Source organism: Cygnus olor, chromosome 2, assembly GCF_009769625.2.
Source record: "Cygnus olor isolate bCygOlo1 chromosome 2, bCygOlo1.pri.v2, whole genome shotgun sequence".
Lineage (NCBI taxonomy): Eukaryota > Metazoa > Chordata > Aves > Anseriformes > Anatidae > Cygnus > Cygnus olor.
In genome coordinates, this window is record NC_049170.1 from 31,634,465 (window position 1) to 31,659,055 (window position 24,591).

Here is a 24,591-nt window from a genome sequence, read left to right on the forward strand (position 1 = left end):
GCCAGCCTTTTACAAACAATCTACTGGGGACTGGCAGCCAGGGTGTGCTGTAATGAATGATCCTCAGTGTACATGGAAAAAAAGAAGACATGGTAGATCTTTTAAGAGTATTTTTAGGCTCTTTCCTGAAGCCATAACCAAATCCGAGCACCAAAAACAGAGGAGTGTTTTCTCAAGAGCATTATAACCTTGAAAAACTGTCACATATAGCATCTTCTCTCTCTTTCATACAGGTCACAATATACAAAGGGTGACTTGATGAATATCTGCTTAAGAATACCTGGATTTGGAATTATAGGGAAATTTGGAAATGCAGTGCTTGATATGTCAGTGTGAACTGAAGGATGGCTCCACTGTATTTGGATTCTTTCTTATTATACAAAGATAAAGGATATTGCTGTGTGTCTTCTGTTGTTCTAACGGGTTCTAAGCAAAAATCTGATACCTTTTAAAAAGAAAAATGTCTGCTGAAATGGATCCACATGGTCAGTTACTTTACAGTGCACAGTAGCAACCCAACATGGTAAGTGATGAATATCATGAGCACCTTGAATAGTAAGGAAAATGTATGAATATTTGAATTGTTAATTCTGGAGATTTTCTGTTGAAGGAATAAATATTCCTCCCCTTTTCTTTGGCATTTATGGACATTTTAATTGCCATGGAGACTTCTTGTTTCCATCTCACACACTCTGAGGATCTGTGCAAACCTTTGGACCAAAGGAAGAAAGAAAAGGAAACACAGCAGTGACTTGGTCAGTCCTGTGGAGGACACCTCAGCATTTGGAAATTTCTCTGTGTCAGCCTTTGGCAAGAACACGTGTAGCACATGAACCAATCCACAGTATATCAGTCTTATTTTGCAAGACAATGTTACTTTTGCCATTTAAGTGCTGAGGTGTCCCACAGTCTCTTGTTTCCACGGTACACAAAGTTATGGTGGCTTTTCTTTTGTTCTGGTCCCTTGCAAATATTTGCACACTGGGAAATGTTTTAGCTCTGCAGACCAATACATCAGCCATCTGCCTAGAAAAGCCAACGCCTTTCTGCTTTCAGACGGATACATAGGGGAGGATCCTGTTCTGTCGGTTTACAGATTCCTGTGCCTCACCTCACTGACGTTAAGTCCACGTTTGTTTGACTATCCTTGGTCTGATTACAACAGATAAGTCCAGGCAGTGAAATAGGTATGGATATGTGAGCGAGTGGCAATAACGTTTGCTTTCCAGAATATGTTGTGGTCAGAGCAAAGGCAGAAATCAGAGAAGTCTTTTATATGAAATATCTGTTTCCATAGGTGATACTACACTCACGTTAATATTAGCATCCATGCATATAATATAAAGGTTATGAATTCTATAAAGTGCATAAGCTACACAGATGGGCTTTCTCAGCTATAGGTCCTTACATTATGATTGAATTCATCCTGTTTAAAATAGCTACTGCTCTCACACTCACATTTTCTGTCTTTCGTTCTCTTCCTTTAGCTCTAAACTGAACAACAGAGATCAAGTAAAGCTGGTTGTTTTAATTCTGGTTAAACAAAAAACAAAAGGAACAGTTTCCCAATCTATTTAAGAAATGGAAGTAAACAGCATGAATAAAGATCTGCCCATTAATATTGTGAATACTGTGGCATGCCAGCAGAGAAGAGGAATCATTTATTTCAAAGGAAAAAAAGGGGAAAGAGTCATGCTGTGTCTGCCCTTGCACAGGTTACAGAAATGTTATCTTGTCCCTGAGCAATAAGAATTTAATCTCAGATCAGAATTTCTGTTTCATCAGGTCAGATAATCTCCAAGGAAGAGAGGGCAGAAAGATAGTATCAGCTGTAAAATTACGGATGAATGTTGAGCTAAGCTGTGAACAGAAAAAATGTTGCACAACATTCAGGGTGTTTTTTACCTGAATATCTAGCTCCACCAAAAGGATTGCATTCGAATCTTTAAGAATCACAAAAATTTAGTCCTGTTTTCTCAAGGCTACACTTTTCAGCCTGATGTCTATAGGGATTTGAGAAGTGAAAGAGAAGGGCTGAATTCCATTTGGCCACTTGGCATAGCAGATCTCATCTGCCACAAAGGGATTCCTGTGCCAGTAATATTTCTGGGAAGTGGTTGCTGTCTGCTTGGATGGGTGGTGCATCAAAGCTGTCAAAAAATTCTGTAGTGGAAAATACTGTTCTACATTACAGATGTAGCCTGTATCTGTAAGACCTTTGGAAATAGATCCTGATTTTCTTCAAATGTCAAAATCACAAGCATTGCAGTGTATATACACAGGTTAACTTTCTTTCTAGAATGAAACTCAATGATCTGTATATTGTTCTGAGTTTTTTGTTGTTTATAATATTCCTTATAATAAGGAAAAGGACAGTAGGGTCCAGAACTTGTGTTGTTTCTTCCACAATGCCAATAATTGATAATTCTACCATTTATTTTCTGTTACAGCAGTGAGACGAGACTGTGGAGTTTAGCATTACTGAGCCAAGGTGAGTTCGGGAGTGTAGTCATGAATCACAAACTTTTTGAATTGATCTACACAAAAAGTGACCCAAATGTAATCCCTAGGTATGCAGAAGTTTGTGTAAAATAATAATTAGCATACAACTTTCAGATCAAGAAGTCGACACCCATCTGGTCGTAGCTAGGTAGAAGCAGCATAAATACAGGAGTTTGGTGCTTCTATAGGGACTAAGATGTATTTGTTTTGAGTATCTAGCTTTCTAACTTGAGATGCTACCTGTTGCATCACAGATACTAAGAGAGAAGCATGACAATACTATCCATTTTCATTTAAGCCTGTGCCAGCCAAGGTAAATATATTCAAGTGTGTATTTTATTAGCAATTGTTATCAGCAGTAAAAAATGAATAAATCTGATTTTAACTGAGTGAGCACAGCCAATATATGCTATCTCTAGAAAAAAACAGAGCCAAGGCTGCACATCTGGATTTCTCAAAACTGTAAATTGTCTGAGGACAACCACAGATAGGAGATGTGGGTTGAATTTGTAACCTGATCTCAGAGAGACTCCAGTGTGTCCTTGTATCTAGGAACATCTCCTGCACATTAGCTAGTCACCAGCTGTGAGGGTCGCCCTTCATCTCCTTAACCTTGACTGTGTAAATTGTAAAAGTAAGACCTTGTTGCTGTGAATTCTGTTGTTTTCGCAATTATGCTCCATTCAGTTAGGCAAACCAGTCTTGTTTTGTATCAACTAACTTGCATTTTTATCTGATAAAGAATTCTCTAAAAGCAGTGTAGTTATAATTTCAACTACATATTTGCACTGAGTTGGGACCACTGAGTTACTGTGTTGTGACACCAGACTGCGTCTGTGGTTTCCCTCTGTTATAGTAACGTGGGTGTGAGCAGTGGCAACAATCAGCACAAAAATGCTGTCATCCCTGGGTTTGGACTGTATGTTTTGTGCTGTTGTCTATTCATCTTACAGGAGAGAGGAATTAAAATGTTCATCCACTGTATAATCCCAAAGGATCCCTCAGCATATTTACGCTCTTCAGCCAGCATATTTACGCTCTTCAGCTTTTGCGTGTATGAGGATACCCTTCCTATAGCAAAAAGCGGATGTAGTATCTGCACTGAATAGGGTAGTCCACAAGGGTAGCCTTTTATGGCTGACACTGTCATCTTTGTATCTAGCGGCACAGTAGTAGTAGGCAAGGAAGCAAGAATACCATGAACAAAGACGTAGCTACTGGAGTTGAAGGGATGCCGACAGTTTTGTTTTGAAGCTGCTTTCCAGGTTTGAAACTGAAGGTTTTTCTTTCACACTGGAATGAAAGCTTAGGCATACAGACACTTCAAAAAGTACAGCCTTGCCTTAAATGCCCACCAAGAGCCTGAAACCTTTGTCTTCTGAAGCTTACATAAGACAAGCAGGCATTGGCTGATAGTGTAACTGCCTCACATTTGTTTTCCTACCCAAGTTAGAGCAGGAGTTGTTTCAAGCCAATGTCTCCCATGATCTGAGATGGACTTGGGGGTTCTGGGGGTTTAAACTAAAAGAGGGAAGATTTATTTTAGAGGTTATGAGGAAATTCTTCACTCAGAAGGTGGTGAGGCACTAGAACAGGTTGTCCAGAGAGGTTGTGGGTGTCCCATCCCTGAAGGTGTTCAAGGCCAGGTTGGATGAGGCCCTGAGCAACCTGGTCTAGCAGGCAGCATCCCTGCCTAGAGCAATGGGGTTGGAACTGGGTGATCTTTAAGGTCCCTTCCAACCTGAGCCATTCTGTCATCTTGGGAGATCTTGGCCAACGTTCTTGAAAATGAATATATGGAGGGAAAAAATAATCCTCTGCAAAATGACAGTAAAGACCTACCACTTTACATCTAATTTTTTGGTAATATTCTGAATCTACTGTATGCCAGCACTTCCAAAGTTATTTTGTGCTGTGCTTCTCTCCAATGTAAAGCTTCTCTCGACCCTATTTTGAAAGTACTGCCGTAGCTATCTTGTGTCATGTCTGGCAGCTAGCTCACATCCCTTTCTCCTGAACATCTCTGGTGTGCTCAGGAGAGGATGTGCCTACAGTGTGGGAAATGTTACTAAATCTGAAGTAGATTTGGACAGAAATGATCAGAACTAAACACAATTCAAAGGAATGTGATCACCAGTTTAATTTTGTTTCTAGCATTTTCCCACAGGTTAAAAAACAAAACAAACAAACAAAAAAAACCCAAACATTTAACAGATTATGAAGACAATATACTGTTAAGGACTTATACAAGATTATTTTCTCTGATTTTACCAACCACTTATGACCACTTTGTTGGAATATGTTATTGTATCCAAATTTTACATAACTATGAAGACATAGATAGCCACAATATAACTAATTTATGACGAATTATTACTCATTATTGTAAATTAACATAGATGTCCTGCAAAGGACACATCTTTCATAGGTGCTTTTAGGCAGCATCATAGGAAACGGCAGGTTACACAGGTAAGTGACACCGGTTTCTTGCACAGAACATAACACACTTGCTTTTCCTGCAGATTAATGACTTACCATCTTGCTCTAGTGAAAAAGAAAGTTGTTGGGATAACAAACTATCTCAACTGACTTAAGCTTTTTACTTAAAATAGGTGCCTGCCCTTCCACATGGTGGTTTGGTGAAGTAGAGTTTGTATGTACAGATCCCTTCATTATGCTTCCACCATGATGTCTGAGTTGGGATACTGCAGAAGAAGGAATGGCCTGTGATGAGCTTCACATGCCTTACATGACATTTAAAAGAGCTAGGAAAAGCCTGCTCCTTTTTTCCATATCAGACTTTACAAGCATGACTTGGCCTCAGGTGTGGAGTTCTGGGATTATCTCCTTCAATCTCTCTTGCATCACTGTATTTTTATCATGGCAAAGCCTGTAGTTATTTGATGATTATCATCACTTCATGGAGACCACATGCTCAGAATAATATATATGTTCTGTTTTCAGTTATCAGAATAATAGTTAAAGACACAGAATAAAGCTAAGCCTAGATCTCAGGTTTTTTTCTATATTAGCTATTCTAAAATCTATAGCAAGAGTCTTCCTGTCTGATTTGCCAACAAATGAGAAATAAACACGTAAATCTGAGCTACACTAAAGACTTACAAGCTACATGAAATAAAAATAAAAATTAGGAGCTGAGATGTAGATACTACATTACATAATAAATTGTAAATTGACATAAAAAAAAGATTGTCTATAGCTCTTGGTCAGAAGTTGTAGCTGACAATGAAGCTATAGTTGAATTAATAAAATGCAGCTCAAAGTTGCTGCACCTTAAACCATCACTTTCAGTTATTCAGAAAACTAACTTCAAAGTGTTTGATAGATTTCTTCTCTGTTTCCCAAGTGGCCATGATGGTCTTTTTATGTTTGTTCTCCAAATCATGCATATATATTTCTTATGAAATCTGGTATATTAAGTTGCTTGGTTAAAGTTCAAAATGCTAGTAGAGACAGAAAGGTTAACTAAAATGTTTTAAAATATCCTGGTGCAGCTTCACACTGTAGAGGATATGATCATTTCACTGTTGTTTGTTACAGTTCTGTCTGAATGAGACGTAATGCTTTCTTCATGTTCTGTATTACTGAAAGAAAAATAAATAAGAACAGTAAAATGTACTTAAAATGCATTGTACAATTAAGAAAATCTAGTTTGATTAGTAAATTATTCACTATAAAATTAATTCAGGGTCACATATTTTAGAGCTTTGTAAAATATATAGTAAAAATTCTTGCATAAGAATGCTAAAGATGAAGGCAAAAACTTCATGAATCAAAATGTTTAACTTAAAGGGATTTCACAAGATTACTTTCAAGTTCTTTACTTCTCAACAGCAAACCTGGTAATCAGATGTGACATGCACATTTGCGGTGAGATACTGCACTGGTGTCAGGTAGATGGTATAGTGTAAGGACTAGCTCAACTTGAAAAAATCACATTCCTTTTTGAAATATGGGTCATAGGTGGTACTCAGGTAACCACCAGCATTTTTTTTTTCTGTTTTCCTCCCACCACCAGCTGTTCACATATTGCAGTTGGATACTATATTGTAGTTGAGCCATAGTGACTTTCACCACTCTCCAGCAAACTGCTCAGATCTTGGTCCTGACTGTTCTCACACAACTCTCTTTCAACTTGTCTTACCTGAGTAGTCCCAGTAAATTCAGTGGGACTACTACAAATGGGCTAAAGTGTCTTGCTAGAACAGGTTAGATGATTATAAATGATTGTAAATGCTCACACACATTCTTTATTCATTACTTTGAGATCTTAACTGATTCTCAAGCACAGATGATTGGGATTAGTATGTATCTGGCTGCTTACAGTGTGAAATGCAAAGTAACACCATAAAGTGGGCACTTACAGAATGGTATGTCTTGTGGCTCATAAGCGTATAGCCGATTAGAGTATCTTCCTGTGATATCAGCTCTTACTGTGAGAGATGGGTCTGAAAAAGTAACTGTATTAATCACTGCTTTCCACAACAGCTGAAGGTGATGCCCATGGTGCAGCACTGACAGCCCTGTTCCTGAGAAGTCCTGATTTCATCAGCCATGCAATTACAAGGCCGTTACGCTCTGTTCCAACCAACTGCTCTTTATGCGGAGAAATCCTGAACAAAAGCTAGAGCTCAGTTTTATATTATGCAGCTATTTTTAAGGGATTGATTATGCATGCATTTCATCCATATTTAAAGAAAAATATCCTGTATAACAAGTTCTGGGGTTACCTCAGGAGAGGCCAGTTTGACTGGATGCACTGATAGAGAAGGTGATGCAGACTTAATGCAATATTACCATGACCTACCGAGAGCCTTCAGAGCTAAGATCTTGTGGTTCTTAATGTTTCTTTGTGAAAGCAAGTTGTTGTGAACATTACTCAACAGGTTCCCTTTACAAGCTTTTTGTTAATCATCAAACTCCTGTTGCTACCTTGCTCTGTCTGAGTGTGGACTTCATCCCACCTAACTTTGGATGCTATGCCAGAGCTGGCCGCCTTAGGTTCCCTGCACAGTCAGCAAAAAGGAATGTGGACTGTGGGGCACGATTCATTTGGTTTATTCCAGAAGTCAACTTTACGATGCAAGGAATCATTACTTAGACTCCACTGACCATTGACTTTGTGGTAATGTCTGCACTATGGACATCTACATTGTTAGATATTTGACTGCTTTCAGCAAACTTTATCTCATAACAGTGCTAGCAAGAAAGACAGAGAGCTAACAGGGGTTAACAGAGGCCCAGATGCTAATAGATATTTAGGCACCTTGTTCCCAAGCACAAGGTACCCCCCAGAACATATCCGTAACCTGAGGAAGTTCACTGGGGCTGAAGCCTCCGATAGAGGGAGAACTGAACTCAGGTCTGCCAAATTCCAGACTTATGGTAATGACAAGTTCTGAGCTATTTTCTTTTTAAAAAATTATTCATTTTGATGTCCCCAGAAGAGGAAACTTGCATAGATTCAGAAATTGTACCTTGAAAAGATGCATAAATATTGTACCTACCTATGAACATGATTCGAGGCACATATTGTCCATCAGGTGACAGGTTTTTATCTGTAGTTTCATGCTGGCAGAGAAATTAAAGCTAATTATTAAAATATTTCTGTAAATACCTATTCCTGGAGTAGGACCCCTTGTGAACAATCTCATACCAGAGGACAGAAACACCAAAGGTACTACTTGTGTGTGTATATCCACACACAAATGCATATATGTGCATGTAACTGAAATGCCAGAGGTACTTAGCTAAAATGGCATGAAAAATTCAAGACTTAGAAAGAGAAAACACAAGCCAAATAGTGATACCTGTCAAATCTCCCCAAACATTTCATACCATGAGATTCAGCATAACGAAGTTATTTTGGGCCATTTCTTGTACCTCTTCATTTTCAGCAAAAGCTTTCTTCAGTGCTAGAAAAGACATGAGCATTTTGAAGTCCATCTCAAACACTGCTTTTCCTTCTGTGTTTGGGCACTGGAGACTGGCCACATTGTTCCTGTCACTGCCGATTCACATTCCTGAGGAGACACTTCAGGGCTCTGTCACAGCCTTTTTTTTTTTTTTTTTTTTTTTTTTAACCCATGTCTGTGCAACCTCCCAGCTATGAAAATGGAAGCTCTCTTCTGTTATTTATGAAGCCTGTAGTTTCAACAGATACCATGTCTCGGCTTGACAAAGTGCATTATTCTCAGAAAATTCTTGTTAGATCAATTTCAGCAGTCTTGTCTGCTTCTCTAGTTACCCGTTCAGGAGGGCCAAACAATATTAAATCTGTTCAATGAGTCAGTAGCAAATATGTTACTCTTAATTTAAACTGACAAGTGCTGCAACAGGGATAGAAGGACAGCAGCATTGAATATTTTATGTTCTTTTTTTAGTAGGTTCATAGTGTACTTTTTGTAAAAAAATAGTAATAAATTCTTAGCTTTTCAACTACAATTTCGTATACCTATTTCTTTAAATAAGTTTTTGTAAGTACAAGGTAAATATATAGATATTTGTAGTTTCTTATAAAGATGTTTACAAAAATTTAACACTCAAAAAAAAATCAAAATTACCTTGGCAGTATTGGCAGTCTTCCAAATGGTGAATGACCATCAGTGGTTTGTTACTTTATTAATAATAATAATAAAACATGTGGTTAGATAATTTGACAAGTACATAAATAGATGATTTTACTAGCAGACTGGAAAAGGCAAATTGCATTTCATCTTATGTTAACTCACAGGAAAACCATATGGGCATTCTGTGAGGGATGACAGGCGTTTTTGTAAAAGAGACAAAGGAAATAAAAGAAAGTAGAGAAACAGAGTTTCCTTGTCTATATAGTTTTTCTAAAGCAAAAGATTCTACAAGAGAGATACCACAGAGTCAGAATCATTTCATTCCCAGTTAATATACAATCAAACTATGAGCACTGAAGAGATATTTAATATTGCCTAGGTGTGTAACTCTCCATGATTATTAAAATAAAAATAATCTGTAAACTGGAATGAAATAATTTTTATAAAATTAGGTTTCTCATCAAATGCTCCCTATGGAAAGTGTTTTTTTTCTTTCTTTCTTTTTTTTTCTTTTTTTTTTTTTTTTTAAAGCTGTCTTGAACAGATGTACTGTACCTTTTATTTTTATTTATTTATTTATTTAGGTAAATGTTTTTATAGAGTATCAAAGTTTTATATTCTTTGGATGTCAAAACATAAAACAATTCTATGCATTTTCTCCTACATTTTTTCAACTTGTGTTACTGTTCAGCCAATGAGTTACTAATGCTTGATTTGCAATCACTGTCGAGAACCGTTCAGTTCCTAGACATTTTCACAGGGTACAAGAAATTGATTGCCATTTACTTTAAAAACAATTTGATTTCACAGAATCACAGAATTGTAGGGGTTGGAAGAGACCTCAAGAGATCATCGGGTCCATTCCCTGTGCCAAAGCAGGTTCCCTAGAGCAGGTTGCCCAGGTAGGCGTCCAGATGGGATTCCTATAATATAAATATAATTTTAGACTATAATAGTGTAGCACAAGATATTGCTAACTGAAATTTCAATTTGCTAAATTTCAATTTAACAATATCTTGTGCTATGTTATTATAGTCTAAAATTAATGGGAATAGTGATTTAAATAAGTATTGTTATGAATCCTCAAATATATTTTCAGCTGAAACCCAGAGAATGACTCATTTAACTTTTGGTCCTACCAGGATAGTGAGAAATTGTGGTAGGTCACCATGCAAGAACAAATATAATTGATTTCTAGCTGTTGATTGAGGAGGAAATCAGAGATCCATGATACATTAAAAAACAAACAAACAAACAAACAAACAAAAACTTCATTATTATTATGTCTATTCATCATTGCTTATTCAAATGACAACACTGCTGTTGTTGAACAGCAGTGTCGTCTTTCCACAAAGAAAGGACAGTGTTCAAAGCAGACTTGCCTAATGGCCTAATGTTGCTTCAGAGTAATAAGATCTCTACAACTGCTTTTATTTATATGCAGAAAATCTGTTTTATTTGAGTGAGTGGTCTGCAAATCAGCTGTGACTGTGTTTCTTTGTTCTGTTTCATTACAGTGTATTCAGGCATGACCATCTGATTGACAACTTTGTCTCTCAAAACTATTTTGTAGTCTCTTACCTTTTCTTTGCTTGATAAAGCCCTTCCTCATAAGTTTGTACCCAGGTTATTTCATCTCCCCACCCTAGAAATATAAGAAAAGGGTTAACTAGTGGCCAGGCAAGAAATTACGTTTTTGACATTTATTGGTAGTTGTAAACAAATAGGATTTTTTTTTTTTTTCCAGTCAAATATTCCCAAACACTGTGGATATACAAATTCTAAATCTGCTGATAGGTGCATTGGGATATTTAAAAAACAGAACTCAGCTGGCTGAGGATTTGTACCCAGTTCAAGTCCTTTGGCAAACTCATTAGATCTCTTTCTGAATACTCAGAGGCCCCTAAATCAGTGACAAAATTCTTTATATCTTCATATTTCTTCTTCATATTGTCTGCTCTGTATTTAATGTAGACGCTGGGGATTAAAAAGAAAGCTGGCTTATAAAAATGAAAGAGAAAAATAAAATATGAAAAGTCAAATAATATTAACTTTAATGTGAATAGTTTTTGAAGAATACATAGTTTTAAACATAACTCCTGAGTCACAAATTTCAATCCATGGAGTTGCAAGTACTTCATTTAATTAAATAATTTAATAAAAGAATGTCTGTTAAATAAAAATCTCCTCCAAAACAGAATCCTAATGAATCACCAGCTCTGCAGCCCATCCATAGCTGAAGCACTGAACTCAAAAAGCAGACTGTTTGGTTTCATGCCTTCAGACCCCAAAGATGTCAGAAACAATGCAGAATGTCCCTGCCTCCTGGGCTGTGTCACTTCTGTTCACAAAGGCCTTCACAGGAACTGCATGTGGCAGAATAGCTTCTGGGTCTGGACCACATTAAGTCTCCTGTTCTTTTGCAGTGTCTGGGCAGTGCTTGGTCCAGCCTTGGTTGTGCAGAGATTTACTGTTAGCCTTCTCATGGGACAATTGCTTGTGAGGCTACTAGGCCATCTCTTCTTTCAGGAAAGTGATTTTGATTTCAGGTCTGTCTGGTTGATGGTGGGGTTCTGGCTTCTTGACCAGTGTGTTCCCAGCCCTGGCTGAAATCAACTGCTGACGTAGGTAGTCACACAGAGAAGTCAGCTGGGGTCATTTTACAGCATGCTTAAGTATTCCCTTTTGATCTGTGAAAATTACATGTAATGTTCTCAAGGCTCTGCAGTATCCCAAAATCCCATACACCAGAATTAGAAAACTGACACTTGCTTTCTGTGATAATTTGTTTCAAAATTGACACAATAAAATTGACTTCTTGCTTTTCTTTTTAATTTTAATTTTTATTTTTATTTTTTTATTTTTTTGCATTTAGGCGGAGTGGGAGAAATAAATTCTGATCTAGGCAAGATAGGCAATAGATACCAGATTGGGTATAACTTTTCTCCATGGATACTACTTATGAAAAGTGATTTGACATTTCTCTTTAGTTAGTCCAAGGGTTAGAAAATATTGTCTTGTATCTACAAAGTTTTTCATATGGAAAAGCATTTATCCTTGTTCCTGGTATTTTATGAAGCCTTTTGACTGCCCTGTATTTATTTATTTATTTTTTGCCATATGGAATAACTTACAACTTCAGTACAATTCCTACAGTTCATCTGTTCCTACACTTCCTTTTGCTGCCCAGATGCCTCCCGAGCAACTGGCCTCTGATGGCACCTGTGTGAATGCAGGGCTCTGCCAAGGCTTTGCATGGGAAGAATTCAAATGTGAGTCATGGGGTCTGCATGCTTTGCACAGCTTGCAGTGCAGCTAAGGGAGGGAGCTGGAAATTTTGGGGGGTGAATGGGCCTGAAAGGAGAGGGAAGACTGAGAAGAGGAAAAGACCTCATCAAGCTATTTTTCCACTCATTTTTTCTTGATTAGACATAAAGAACTTAAAATAGCATAATCATTTAACATCCAGGTTGAAAATTATGAACCACAATAGAATCCTTTAAATGTGAATATCTGCTAATAAGGAAATGAAAATGAAAAGGAAAGATCGTCCCAAAACCCCCACAAATGGCTCAACCTGTTGTTCTGTGTATACAAATGGGTCTGTAGAAAAAAAAAAAAATTGCACAGAAACTTAAGTTATGAAATTGTGTTTCAGTAGCTATAAGTTACCATATCAAATTATCTTTTAACAGGCATCTGAAAAAATATTTTTTCACTGACAGTTCTTCAAGTGCAGCTGGGTTTCAGAGAATCAATTTAGTTTATTTGCTTCCACTAGGTCACTATGAGTGACATAAATTACAGAGGCTGTATGAGGCCCTCAGACATATCCTTAAGAACAAACTGATGGAGTGAAATGACATGGAGGAAAAAGATACACTACTTAGTGTTTCACTTATCCTTAGAGGATCACACCTAAGAAAGTATATATATTCTTTCAGGTATATTCTAAATAAAAACATTTCTGGACCTACATGGTAAGATGAGGAAATAACTACATAAAGCGAAATATACATTACCTCTTGACAGTGTCTGAGGTGCTCTTTTTTCCTTTTTGATTGCCATTGCAAGGTTTGATGAGACTGCAATTAGCAGGAGGGGCAAGGCCAATGTTGAATGGAGCATTATTTGATCCTTTCAGTGCAGCAAGGAAACTGGAAAACAAAGCCTAACTTTGTGAACCAGAGCATTATCAGGAAGTCACTATCTTGTGAGATAATTTTTAAAGAAATATTCTGATTTCCAACTCACAACAAGAACTCAAATATTTCCCCTATTCTTTATGGCATTTAAAAAGTGATTTCCATCTCAAATCCTTCTTAATAAAACTATCCACCAATGTTCCTGTCTGCTTCCATATTCTGAAGATGATTGCTTCTCTTCCTGGCAAAGATCACTATAAGAAATTCAGTAACTTTGGTCTTGATAAAAGTCAGAGAACAAAAGTGACGGTTGAGGAGAGGCAAAACAAAGCCAAATATTTTGAATAAATAACTCTTCTTTCTGCCCTGTACAGCTGTCTTTAGACATTAAAAGACAGCTGTCTTTAGACATTAAAACTCTGATGTTCAGGACAATATCCAATGATTTGTACTAGGTTAGAAAATGTAATCTATGTAGCCCAGGATATCATCCAGTCAACTTGCTGATTCTCACCGGAGATTCATTTTTCAAAGGCTGAGCTTTAGGAGATGCCAGGATGACCTGCTGATAAAGTGCTTTGACTTAAACAGACAAATAAAATTAAAAAAAAATATAAAAAAAAAATCCCCCAAAGCACTTTTGCTTGCATTTATAAAGAAAATTTCAAACTTGAATTTAGTAGCGACATCTAGGCGGAATTACAGCCCTGAGCACTGGCAAAACAAAATGCTTCATGCTTCTCAGGACATGAAGGCATAAAAAGTGCAGCACGTTTTATCCTTTCTTTAATGAATCCTCCAACACCACTAACATCACTGTTAACAGTTCAATTGCTGGTGAACGAATTCAAATACTGCTTCCAATAACTGGCAAACTCAAAAAAGTATTCTATCCAAGTGACTGGAAAAAAGAAATGCACATTAAGAAACAGAAAAGAAAAAAAGTATCATCTTATTGTTGCAATTCTGTGTTTCTGAAGAAATTTCCCCCAAATGCTAAAATAATTAATACACTCATAATATTTATTCTCCTCAGACTTGTCCATCACAGTTCCCTTTCACCCCCAACATGGCATCATAGTTGTTCTTTCTTTCATATACCTTCCACCTTAAATTTGTTCATCCTTTCTATTATTGAGTGAGTTTTAGAAAGACACATCCTTTGGAGCTTATTAATTCTGCATACTAATTTAAAGATTGGACATTATAGAATTTTAATAAGAAAACATAAAGTTTTCCAGTGTTTCATAAGGAAAGACTATAACTTTTAGCTATGCTTGCAGGCTGAGAAATTTTTGGGAATAGAAACTCCATTCAAATTTTCACTATGTTGGTGCAGACCACTAATTTGAGTCAGCAAAAGCAGATCATTATACCCCACTTCTATGGGGTGTACTACTACTCTTGACAACTCAGTTTTTAAAGCAACTCTATGTGAAGGCTAACGACTTTAACATTAGTTTATCTGTCAAATGTTGATAATAAAATATAGCATTTATATTAACCTGTTAAAACTCTATGTAAACATGAATAGTTGTGGCTTTGAAATCGCACCTGATATGTCACTATAAATCAGGTATGGAATGTGTGAATCAGTTCTGTCTTTCATAATGTATTCACAAAAAATCAAAGTGTAAATCTCTCCAAGTCACATGATTATTTATCTGAAGCTTAAATAATTGATTACCATCCTATTGAAAATCCACAGGGTTTTGGAGGGGTAATTTATGGAGTTGTAGCTGGAGGCAGTTTAAATTCAATATTCTGAAATTTTGATGCTCCATGATCCAATGTTAGTTAAACTGAGTACAGAAAAAAAAATGACAGCCAACACCATAAAAATTACCTTCATCTCTCTATCAGAACATATATTTTGCTAACTAATCTCTAAGCATCTATCATTTATCTTTTATCTTTTTTTTTTTTTTTGTATAACTAGTCTTGTAATGCGTTTGTCAGCCAAAACTCATTTCTGTATCAAATGAAAGTTAGGAATAAGAAATGTTTTCTCACCAGCAGCAATCAGTTCTCTTGTTGGAAGGTCCTTTTTCTGAAATTACTTTGGTAAAAAAAGTGATTTAAGCACAGAACGCCTGAGCTCTCCGTATCTCTGTGTAGCAACAATGGCACATTCACCTGAGAAAAAAGGGAGAGACCTTTTAGCTGGAAACCGAATTCATGCATTTCCACCCTCCCCCTTCCTTTTCTGCCATCCCTTCGAAATTCACTCTTGTGAGTTCCCATGCTTGTACACTGAATCTTTGGATTTCTCTTCTTCTTGGCTTGTATCAGGTGTCTTGTATGAGGATCAAAAATAAATAGTGGCTTATATGTGTGTCTTACTTCCCCCCTCCAACAGTTTGAGTCTGGCTTATGCCCAGTGAAAAAAGAAACCACCAATGAAAGCTGGAACTGTAGAGGCTTTTGTTCCCAGTGAATGGCTGTGCTCACTGGTGCCTGAAGACAGGTATGAAGCTAATAGTAACAAGGGTTACTTTGTGTAGAGGAATGTAATTAACAAATAAAGGTAACTTTTTTTTTTTTGAGGGGGAAATAAATTCTTTATTTAAAATACGGTATAAAGTATCTGATTATTGTCTCATCCCTGGAGGTGTTGCACCATCCCTGGAGGTGTTCAAGCCCAGGCTGGATGGGGCCTTGGCCAACCTGAACTAGTGGGTGGCATCCCTGTCTACGGCAGGGGGGTTGGAATTAGATGATCTTTAAGGTGCCTCCCAACCTGAGCCATTCTATGATTCTATGATTATTGCTTCTCTGAGTTGTAGTTAAAAATCTTGGGATTTCTTGGGACATGTTGCTTAATACAATTTTTATCTATCTTGACTAATATGGGAAAAGCACAGAATCACAGAATGTTAGGGATTGGAAGGGACCTTGAAAGATCATCTAGTCCAATCCCCCAGCCCTTTATTTATTCCCTTTGCACAAACAAGGAGTTAGCTGGATCACCTTTTCCCTCCTCCTTGGATAGCCTTTGCATGGGAATCAGGAGCAATCCCCTTTTGGTTCTTCCTCTCCCATGTATTTGTTTATATAGACTGTATTGTTAGTTTTTCCTTCTCCTTTTCATGTGAAGCTTGTTTAACTTGGATGTTTTGATATATTGATGTCTGCTATCACTGAAATATATGTGATTAATAACATATAATTCTTGTGTTGTGTTTTTCATATCTATTCAACAAGCTTTTTCAGTATGATTTCTAATATTTGTGCATAAAATATTAACTTTTCAGGTGATATCTCTGATTCTCTCCTTTCTTCCTCCTAAATATTTGCTGCTACAAAAAAATCAACTGATTTTGTAATAAAAAGTGCAAAAATACGACCTTCTGTATTTTGGTGGTAAATTATCTTTACCATTTTTAATGAAGAATTCAAACTTGCACTTCCAGCTAGCTGGAAGCTGGCTGAGCTGCAAGAACTCTGCTTTGTGGGCATGAGTGTAGACAACGCCAGGCTCAGTTAATATGATAATCATATCAGATTTTTTAACCTTTGCAAATTTGTTTGAGCCTTTAAGCTGAATACAAATCTGAATGTTTTGAGTGCATAATATGAGAATTCATAGTGTGAGAATAAAAGAGGAAATTAAGCATCTGAGAGAATTTCTAGGAAAAAGAGATGCCCCTGTGACACATCTTCACTCTTTCTTGTTTGTCATAGGTTATGGCTTCCCCTCGTAAGGGTATGTGTAGAATCCCTAGAATTACAGCTCAGTAGAAGAAACCCTTAATATAAGTAGAGAAAGCATATTCAATTCAAATTAGAAAGAAAATTTTCACTTTTGTTTTTGACTGTTTAAAATGTCCTCCTTCAGCACCTGCAGAACTTAAACACCCTTGTCAGATACCTCCTGTCTGCTGCTGCTGTCCCTTTGGGTCCCATGTGCTCTTCCCGTGCTCCAGGGAAGATGTGGACAGGGTGAAGCACAGCACCACTGCAGTAACAAAGGGCAGTATTAAGAACCGTTAAAAAGCTGTTTTCTGTATTAGCATCTATGATTTAGATGCTTTGTTGGGTCCTAATATCGTAATATATCCTAATATTGAAAGCATTATAGCTTTAGAAAAGGGCAGAAGAGGTCTGGTTACCTGTTTTGGAAGGAGCCTGCTGGGCCTGCTGTCTGCTGCCACAGGTGAGCCAGTCTCACTGCTGGAAGCTGAGGCGGGGCTTGCAGCTCAAACATGTTAAACCCTGACCACGTTTCTTCAGCAAATGAAAACAAATGGTTTGACCCTTTGTTTTGTAAGCCAGACAGTGTCAGCTTCCTTCTTTATGACAGTAAGACAAAAGACTCTGGGTTTAAAAAGAGAAGCAAAAGTGCTTCAGCGTCACTGATGAAGGAGAGAAATGATAATAAAGGATTCGTGTTTCAGTGACAAATTACACCTACAGAAAAGATTTTGTTCTTTCTCCTTGTGAGTTGTTCTTCCAATTCCCACACGTGGTGGGTGTGAATTTTTGATAATGCTGCTGCTTGTTTTGGTTGGACCATGTCATACTGAAGGCTGGGAGCAAAGTGCCTTGCCCCATAGAAGTCAATCAGCTTTTGCTTGGATGGTGAAAAAATTTTCCTCTGGAGTTTTGAAGATTGCTGCTTGTGCTAGGCATTGCCTTTCAGGGGGCATTTGAGCAACCTGGGAAGGTTGCCCTGTCTCATCCAGTGCTAGTGAACTGGGTGACTCAGCTATAACCTTAGCAGGGTTAATATTACAGCTGTGGAAGTCTGTGCTCAGTGTATATGTGCGTCCAGTCACTCCTTGAATCACTGGTACCAGGGGATGGTATGGTGGGGCAGACATTGCACCCCGCTAACCAGTGCCTTTGAAAGTCATAAAACCCCTCTTGTACTTACCCTTGGGAAGGCAGAAACTGAGCCCTGTGGTGGCTTGAACTCCCATGGCAGCAGCTCTCTTACCTGTGTGGAGCTCCACTGAGGTCCTGCATTTCAGAGCATATCCACCTTGGGAAAGTAGCAATTACAAAAGCCGTCCTTGTTATTCACCCTACCCGGTGGGCCATTTTGTGGGGAACACATCTCATGTCACGGAGAGGCAAGATACCAGCCAAGATCAGACAAGATATTGAGTTGATAAGATGAATTCTAGAGATAAAATACCTTTACAAAAACAAGGCAAATAAAACCAGAGCAAAGCTTTGTAGAGGGTAATACTGTTGTTTGGTTGACTTCATCAGTAAATAACATGGCATGAAAATTAGTTTGCAATATACACTCATTACATTATCTTTACAATTTTAATCACACAGGCATTTGTGTGGAAAGGCTTATAGTGAGTTAAATGACGATGGACTACACTGTGATGTTTGTTTCTTAGTTTTTCTTTAGTTACCTAGGAAAGTTGGTATCACAGCGAATTCCTAGTTCTGCTTATAAAAACTGCTGTGATGCATTAGTAGGGATATTAATCAATGCACAATGGTAAGTAGATCTTTTTTCTTTGTTTTTGAACCTGCTGAAGATAACCATCTTACAAATGAATATAATTCAAGTGCATTGTGTAATAACCAGAAATTATTCAAGAAACCCAGATTCACAAGAGGATGTAGGCACTGCATTTAATTGCCTTAGCTTTGACAATGGCAAAGGCATTGCACCCAGCAGTGGTCCTGGCAGGGCTGAGCAGCTTTGTGCTGATTTCCTGGCAAACTCAGCAAGGGCCCCATAGCACATGTGCCTGTGCCTAGTTCTGAAGGGGCTTCATCCAGCCATTGGGCTCCTGTAATTCTTGTGCCCCACCGGCCTGCTCCCCAGGCTCCCCTGGTACGTATGTGCCAGGATGACACTGGAGGATGTTCTTTCTGCCTGTGTACATGGGTTTCCTTGTGCAAACAACTTTTAATACCACTTCCTTCTGTGTATTTATTCCTGTGTTACTGATACTATTTTTATTAAGCTTTTTTTGGACCAATATAATCATAAATAAGTTCTCAGGCATATAGAGATTTTTTTCAGTTCAGCATGGAAAAATAACAGGTGGCGGATATCAGTGTCACATCTGACTGCATGAATCCTGGAGCACTTGCTTAATCATTGTACTGCCTTTCTAGGATGTGACAGTATAATATTTTGTGTCTTCATATTTCCTTTCAACCTGCTTGATCCCTTCAAACAATACACATACCTTACGATAACAATCCTTGAAAAATTATGTAAGGATTAAAAGATGTTGATGGCAAGAAGCTGGGAAGCCCCTGGGTCTGTCTTACCTAAAGACAGTACCTCACCTCCATCTAGCACTCGCTAGCAGCCAGACTGATCATCACAGGCTGATTCAGATCTGCTTTCACAGAAAGGAAAGGTGCTGATGAAGTTCTTACACTGTACAAATCTGTTTTAGCTCATATGTACATAGGGATGAGAGCACAGCTCCCATGACAGCTGTAATTCAGCATGGTTCCTGCAACATCCATCTATAATTCCATGAAAGAATTTTACACATGCCTAATGTGCCTTGCAAATCAATAAAAAAATTAATTAGGAAATTACATAGACACAATGCCCAAGCAAATTTTACAAAAAACAGCATGAGAAAGCTTCAGAGAGCACATATTTTTGTGGTTGAGAGGTACATCTGGCTCCTACTAACACAGGTCTGGATCTGAGGGCGCAATCAAAGAGCAAATAGTACCAGAGATGAGAACTACGCTTCAGGCTCAGAGTACTGAACATTAACTTTCACTGCCAAACAGAAACATGAATAAATGGAAAAACCCTGCAAGTGTCCGTTAGGCTTAGGCTTTGACTGACAGCCAAAAATCATTTTTAGAAAACTTCTGGTTCATTTCAATGAAGCCATTAAAGGAAATCTAGATATGACATGCTGCTTTATTTCTGTGTGTGTCTTTCAAAAAAGTCACCATTGTGGAAATGTCACTTCTGGTATTACAAGATGATTCACAACAGATGCTTTTTTTTCTTTTTTCTTTTTTTTTTTTTGTTTGTTTTCCCCTCTGTTGAAAGCAGAGCTCTAGGTAACAGTCAAATGAATAAACTGCTCCAGTCTTGCCTGAGCCCCAGAGGTTTGATTCCACTGGACCACTGTTCTTTTTTAGCTTTGTATTCCTGTAAAGACATAGTTACAGAACATAAGCATAATAATATAACTGGAAAAAAGATTTATTGAATTAGATTTTACAGTGGTTATACTGGCTGCAAGCTGTATTCTCAGCTTCCCAGGCCAAAGCCTATGTTTTCACTTCTAAGCCTTCATCTTATTCCAGTACTGTCACCTTCAGCCCCCTCCAGTGTTTTGTCTGCTCTTTTGGGATGCTCTGATTCCTCTGTCCTTCAACTGCCCTGTGCTACAGCCCCAGGAAAGGCTTGTATAGGTGTCAGGGGAAAAATGGAATCTATTATTTTTGATGATTTTCACTGAGATTTACAGAATAAATGCATTTTGGTAAAAGAGGGACACCAAGACTGGATCTTGTTGGCTCCACCCTCCAGCCTAAAAGTACAAAATGTTCTGTATGGGATGTTTATTTACTGCTGTGTCAGCTCCAACAGGCAGAGCTTCCTCTTCCACCAACAGACCTTTATGTGACACTGCGTTTCTAACTGTGCAGCTTTCAGACAATCCTCTAGACTTCTGCCAGAAGAAAAGCCATCTCTATTTAGGTTCAGGTGTCTCTCTATCTGAAGATCAGTGCAGAGGTATAGCGAGGAGAACCTCTGGAAGGCATTTTGGCCCCCCCAAGCTGCTGGCATGCCCCAGGGTGCACACTGCCAGCCCCCCTCCTTGGGAGGAATACAGTGTGTGCACATATGGCGCATCCTCAGGCATGGAGCATCCTCAGGCACTTCAGTTTTCTCTGCACCAGGGGACTGCCCACACATAGGTTGTGTTTAACTTGGTGATAAAACAGTGGGGGAACTGTGGAGAAGTGTGCAGCTGGAAAGAGCTTTTCCCCAGGGCTTTGTTGCAGTAACAGGAGGAGGCACAAGGACCTGCAGAAGGTCCCCGATCCTCTCTGCTCCAGCATCCTCTTGCCAGATGCTGGGAACCTGCACACCATTGTGCCCCACCATCATAGGCACTGAAGGGGCCACCAAGCAGGGCCCTGCTTGGTGAGGCCACCTTCAGGGCCTGGAGGTATTTTTCCAAAGGTTTTTAAATCGCTTAGCAACTCTTTGAGGAGCCTGAGGTAATCTGAGATCTAACTTGTTTATATCTGAGTTTCTGGATGATGTGATTTTTAATAGAATGATAACATTCGTGGTGTTTGGATTCAATAAATTACTTACCGAAACATCAAAATCTACAGAAAATTAAATGCAAACACCACTGTGTTTGGAGGCTTTGGGTGGGCTTTCTGGAGAGTAAATATGATCTTTCTGTATTTATAGCTCTACAACCCTTCACATTTATTGATGTGGTCCATAAGACAAGAATTTGATCATTCCCAATGCCTCTAGTTGGCACTGTTGCATTACTAATAGTTAAAGGACAACTGTTCTTATTTTAGCTTTGCTGGATTCCAGTGATAAGTTCAAAATACAAATTGTTTAAATATAAAAGTGATTACATATAAAAATTCACAAAGCTTGGAAAAGCAATTAAAATCAATTTTGAAAAATCAGAATGTTTTTAATTTTATATATATTTTTTAATTTCAACTTTGGAATTTACATACACTTAAAGTAATTTGTGAGGGGACAGGGTAGAAACCCAGACCAGATTTTAAGAAAGAGAGCCAGGAAATTCAGCATGTGTTTTGGAAGAGATTGAGAGCTCAGAAATATTCAATGAAACTTTCTGACTGCCACAAGAAATGAAAAGCGGCTGCATTCCCCTACAGTCAGAGTGTCCCTATAAAGACTTCACAAGCAGGAATGCTCTCCAGAAACACATTGGAGTACTTTGGTGCAGCTGTGAGAGTGAGTCAAGCAGGCATCTGTTGAAAGACATGCCTGTTGCTGCAATGTTTTGTGATGTTTTCCTGCAGTGACATCACTGTATCTGTTTTAAAATGTAATACCATATAACAATCACAAAACATTGTAGGCTGTAAAAAAAGAGTGTTCACAATATCTTTTTGTGTCTAAGTATTCTGTACAGGTATTCCTTTAACTTTTATTATAATAAGAGGTTTATCCCAGGGCTTGCTTCCATGAAAGACTGACGCAAGAGGGCATGAGAGTAACTCAGTATCTCTCAGCTTTTGTCTCCCTTTTACTCTCTGTTCTTCAGCCAAACCTTGATCCTGCAAATTTCTGAGTCCTTGGCCCCGTTCCAGCACAGCACTTGATGCATATTTAACTTTAGGCACATTAGCAGCCCTATTGATGTCTATGGGACAACTCATATGCTTAAAGTTAAGCATGTTCTTGAGTGTTTATACTGGATCAGAGAATACAGGATTGAGCTCACTGGCAAGTCTCCAGGAAGGCTTCTCCTAAAGAAGCCAGACAAACTTCTCTTCTGATGTAGACCTGTCCTGGTGCAGCAGTGTTTATCCGCAACAGGCAGTTACTTGGAAAGGGCTCTTGCTGATCGTTTCTTGTGGACTGAGAAGACCGTGCTGCTTTACCAACAGAAAGGTTTCAGCTCACCTGAGTGAGCACTCTGTGGAGTCACAACCTGAGGTCCCTGAACGAAGTGTGAGCTCACTCACTCTAGTTATCCATGGAGTTGTCATCCCATCATCACCAACCTGTTGTTGATGTTGAGCAACGTAGAACATTTTTCATTCAGTCTGAAAAAGATAAGTATATTCATAATAAAGAAAGCTGCTTTTCCATATATTATCTTTCACAATATATGTCAATATATAGAATATTCAGAAAACTTGAATCAGATTTTATATAAAAAACAAACAAACAAAAAAAAAACACAAAAAAGTGCCAAAACCTTTAAGGATTACTATGGACTCCTTTTAGTACAATTCACACCTGAGAAGAAGGACAAAGACAGTATTATCTAATTGAAAACAATTTCTCTTTGAGTAGGTCTTCATTCTTCTGAACCAAACAAAGAAGAGGGGTTGAGTTCTTCATTGCAAGAAATCTTCTGTATTCACCAAGTCTACTTGCCCTTTTCTGTATCTGTTCTAGCAGGAGTTCAGGTTTCCTGAACAGAAGTGTACCTCAGTATGACAGATGTGTTTGTACCTGGGGCCTGTATGACTGCTTTGTCTCTGGAAGTACATTGTCTGATATGACCCAGTGTTACATATGACTTTCTTAAGGATTTTCTGTATTAATTGCTAAAGTTCAATCATAATATGATCCATCCTACGGTTGACCATGAGTGCACCCACATCTTTATTTTCCAGGATTTTTTCCAACTGACAGTCCTCAAACTCTGAGCAGAAATATCTGCTAGTAGTCTTTGTGGAAATAATTCTGTGTAGGAATGTCTTTTCCATCTTTAACAATCTTTATAAGATCTAGATGGGCTAGCCTGTACTGTGAAGAGAACTGGAACCACTTGTGTTTCTCCCTATAGAAGGATTCACTCAGTCTATACCTAGCCTGAAGAAGTTAGTCTCCCTAAAGCTGCTACTTTAGGCAACAGAGATGAAAATAGATGAATGCAAACGTATCGGTTAAATCTACTCTAAATCACCATCTGGAGGAGCCAGATGGGACTGGGATGGGAGGTGACAGACCGTAAGAGTTTGGCTCCCACCGGCTGATGTTAGTCTCATTAGGTATCCTTCCAGCCACATCTTTGGAGGATCTCATTATATCTGCATTCTTCTTTAGTAAGTTCATAAAAATAGATTATGTTAGATCTCAAATGAACCTTAGGAGACTTTAAGCCCCAAGATCTGGATATGTTAAACACTGAAGTCTGTGTTACTGATACTCAAGCTAACCTAAGTGTGTCTATTATGAACCCTAGCCAACAGCATGCACCTGTTTAACTGATATTCTGATGATGATAATTTCCAAGACCTGCATAACAGCTTCCAGATGTGGCATACTCTGAGATATATATATAATTAATAGTAATAATAATTATATATATATAATTATTTTTTATTATTTGAGAATAAAAGATGATTTGAATTAGTGAGGTGTCTCAGAAAACAGGTATAACCTGACAGTTATATGTTATTCTTGTTGGTCATGTTGCACAAAAGATGGCGTAAGTGATTCCAGTGGCTTTATCTTTTTCCCTTTCTTGAAAATGTAACTTGTTGTTGTTGCTTATACATGTGAAGTTCTGCAACAGGCATTTGGCTGAAAAATTTTGGTGCAAAGTTTCAAGATGTGTGGCTTGTGGTGAGGTGGGGGTTGTAACTGCCATGGGGTTCTGTTCAGGTTCTGCCTTGCTGTACTTCCATGGTGAAATGCAAATTGATGA

The 24,591-nt window shown here is 38.1% G+C and overlaps 1 protein-coding gene and 1 long non-coding RNA gene across 2 annotated transcripts in view; one reads left to right on the forward strand and one right to left on the reverse strand.

Moving 5' to 3' along the window:
• LOC121066177 overlaps window positions 1–5,234 on the forward strand; it is a 21,698-nt gene extending 16,464 nt beyond the window's left edge. The window contains exons 2-3 of the long non-coding RNA XR_005817559.1: window positions 2,451–2,491; window positions 5,115–5,234. This is a non-coding gene — a long non-coding RNA (uncharacterized LOC121066177). The remainder of the gene's footprint in view (window positions 1–2,450; window positions 2,492–5,114) is intronic.
• On the reverse strand, window positions 4,618–15,357 carry AGR3 (anterior gradient 3, protein disulphide isomerase family member). The gene is made up of 8 exons (XM_040549582.1): window positions 15,251–15,357; window positions 13,115–13,249; window positions 10,674–10,737; window positions 9,087–9,139; window positions 8,362–8,438; window positions 8,031–8,094; window positions 6,888–6,971; window positions 4,618–6,107 (listed from the first exon to the last, which is right to left on the reverse strand). Exons 2-8 carry the CDS (start codon window positions 13,218–13,220, stop codon window positions 6,058–6,060), a joined length of 498 nt encoding a protein of 165 aa, XP_040405516.1. The 5' UTR covers window positions 13,221–13,249; window positions 15,251–15,357; the 3' UTR covers window positions 4,618–6,057.
• Window positions 15,358–24,591: the final 9,234 nt, after the last annotated feature.

Excerpts from the sequence above, each read along its gene's own strand:
- AGR3 (XM_040549582.1), bottom strand. The coding sequence starts at position 13,220 with ATGCTCCATTCAACATTGGCCTTGCCCCTCCTGCTAATTGCAGTCTCA. Across the intron at positions 9,140-10,673 it reads CTTTATCAAGCAAAGAAAAG|TAACAAACCACTGATGGTCA; the intron begins GTAAGAGACTAC and ends TTATTAATAAAG. Across the intron at positions 8,439-9,086 it reads AGACTGCCAATACTGCCAAG|CACTGAAGAAAGCTTTTGCT; the intron begins GTAATTTTGATT and ends TGTCTTTTCTAG.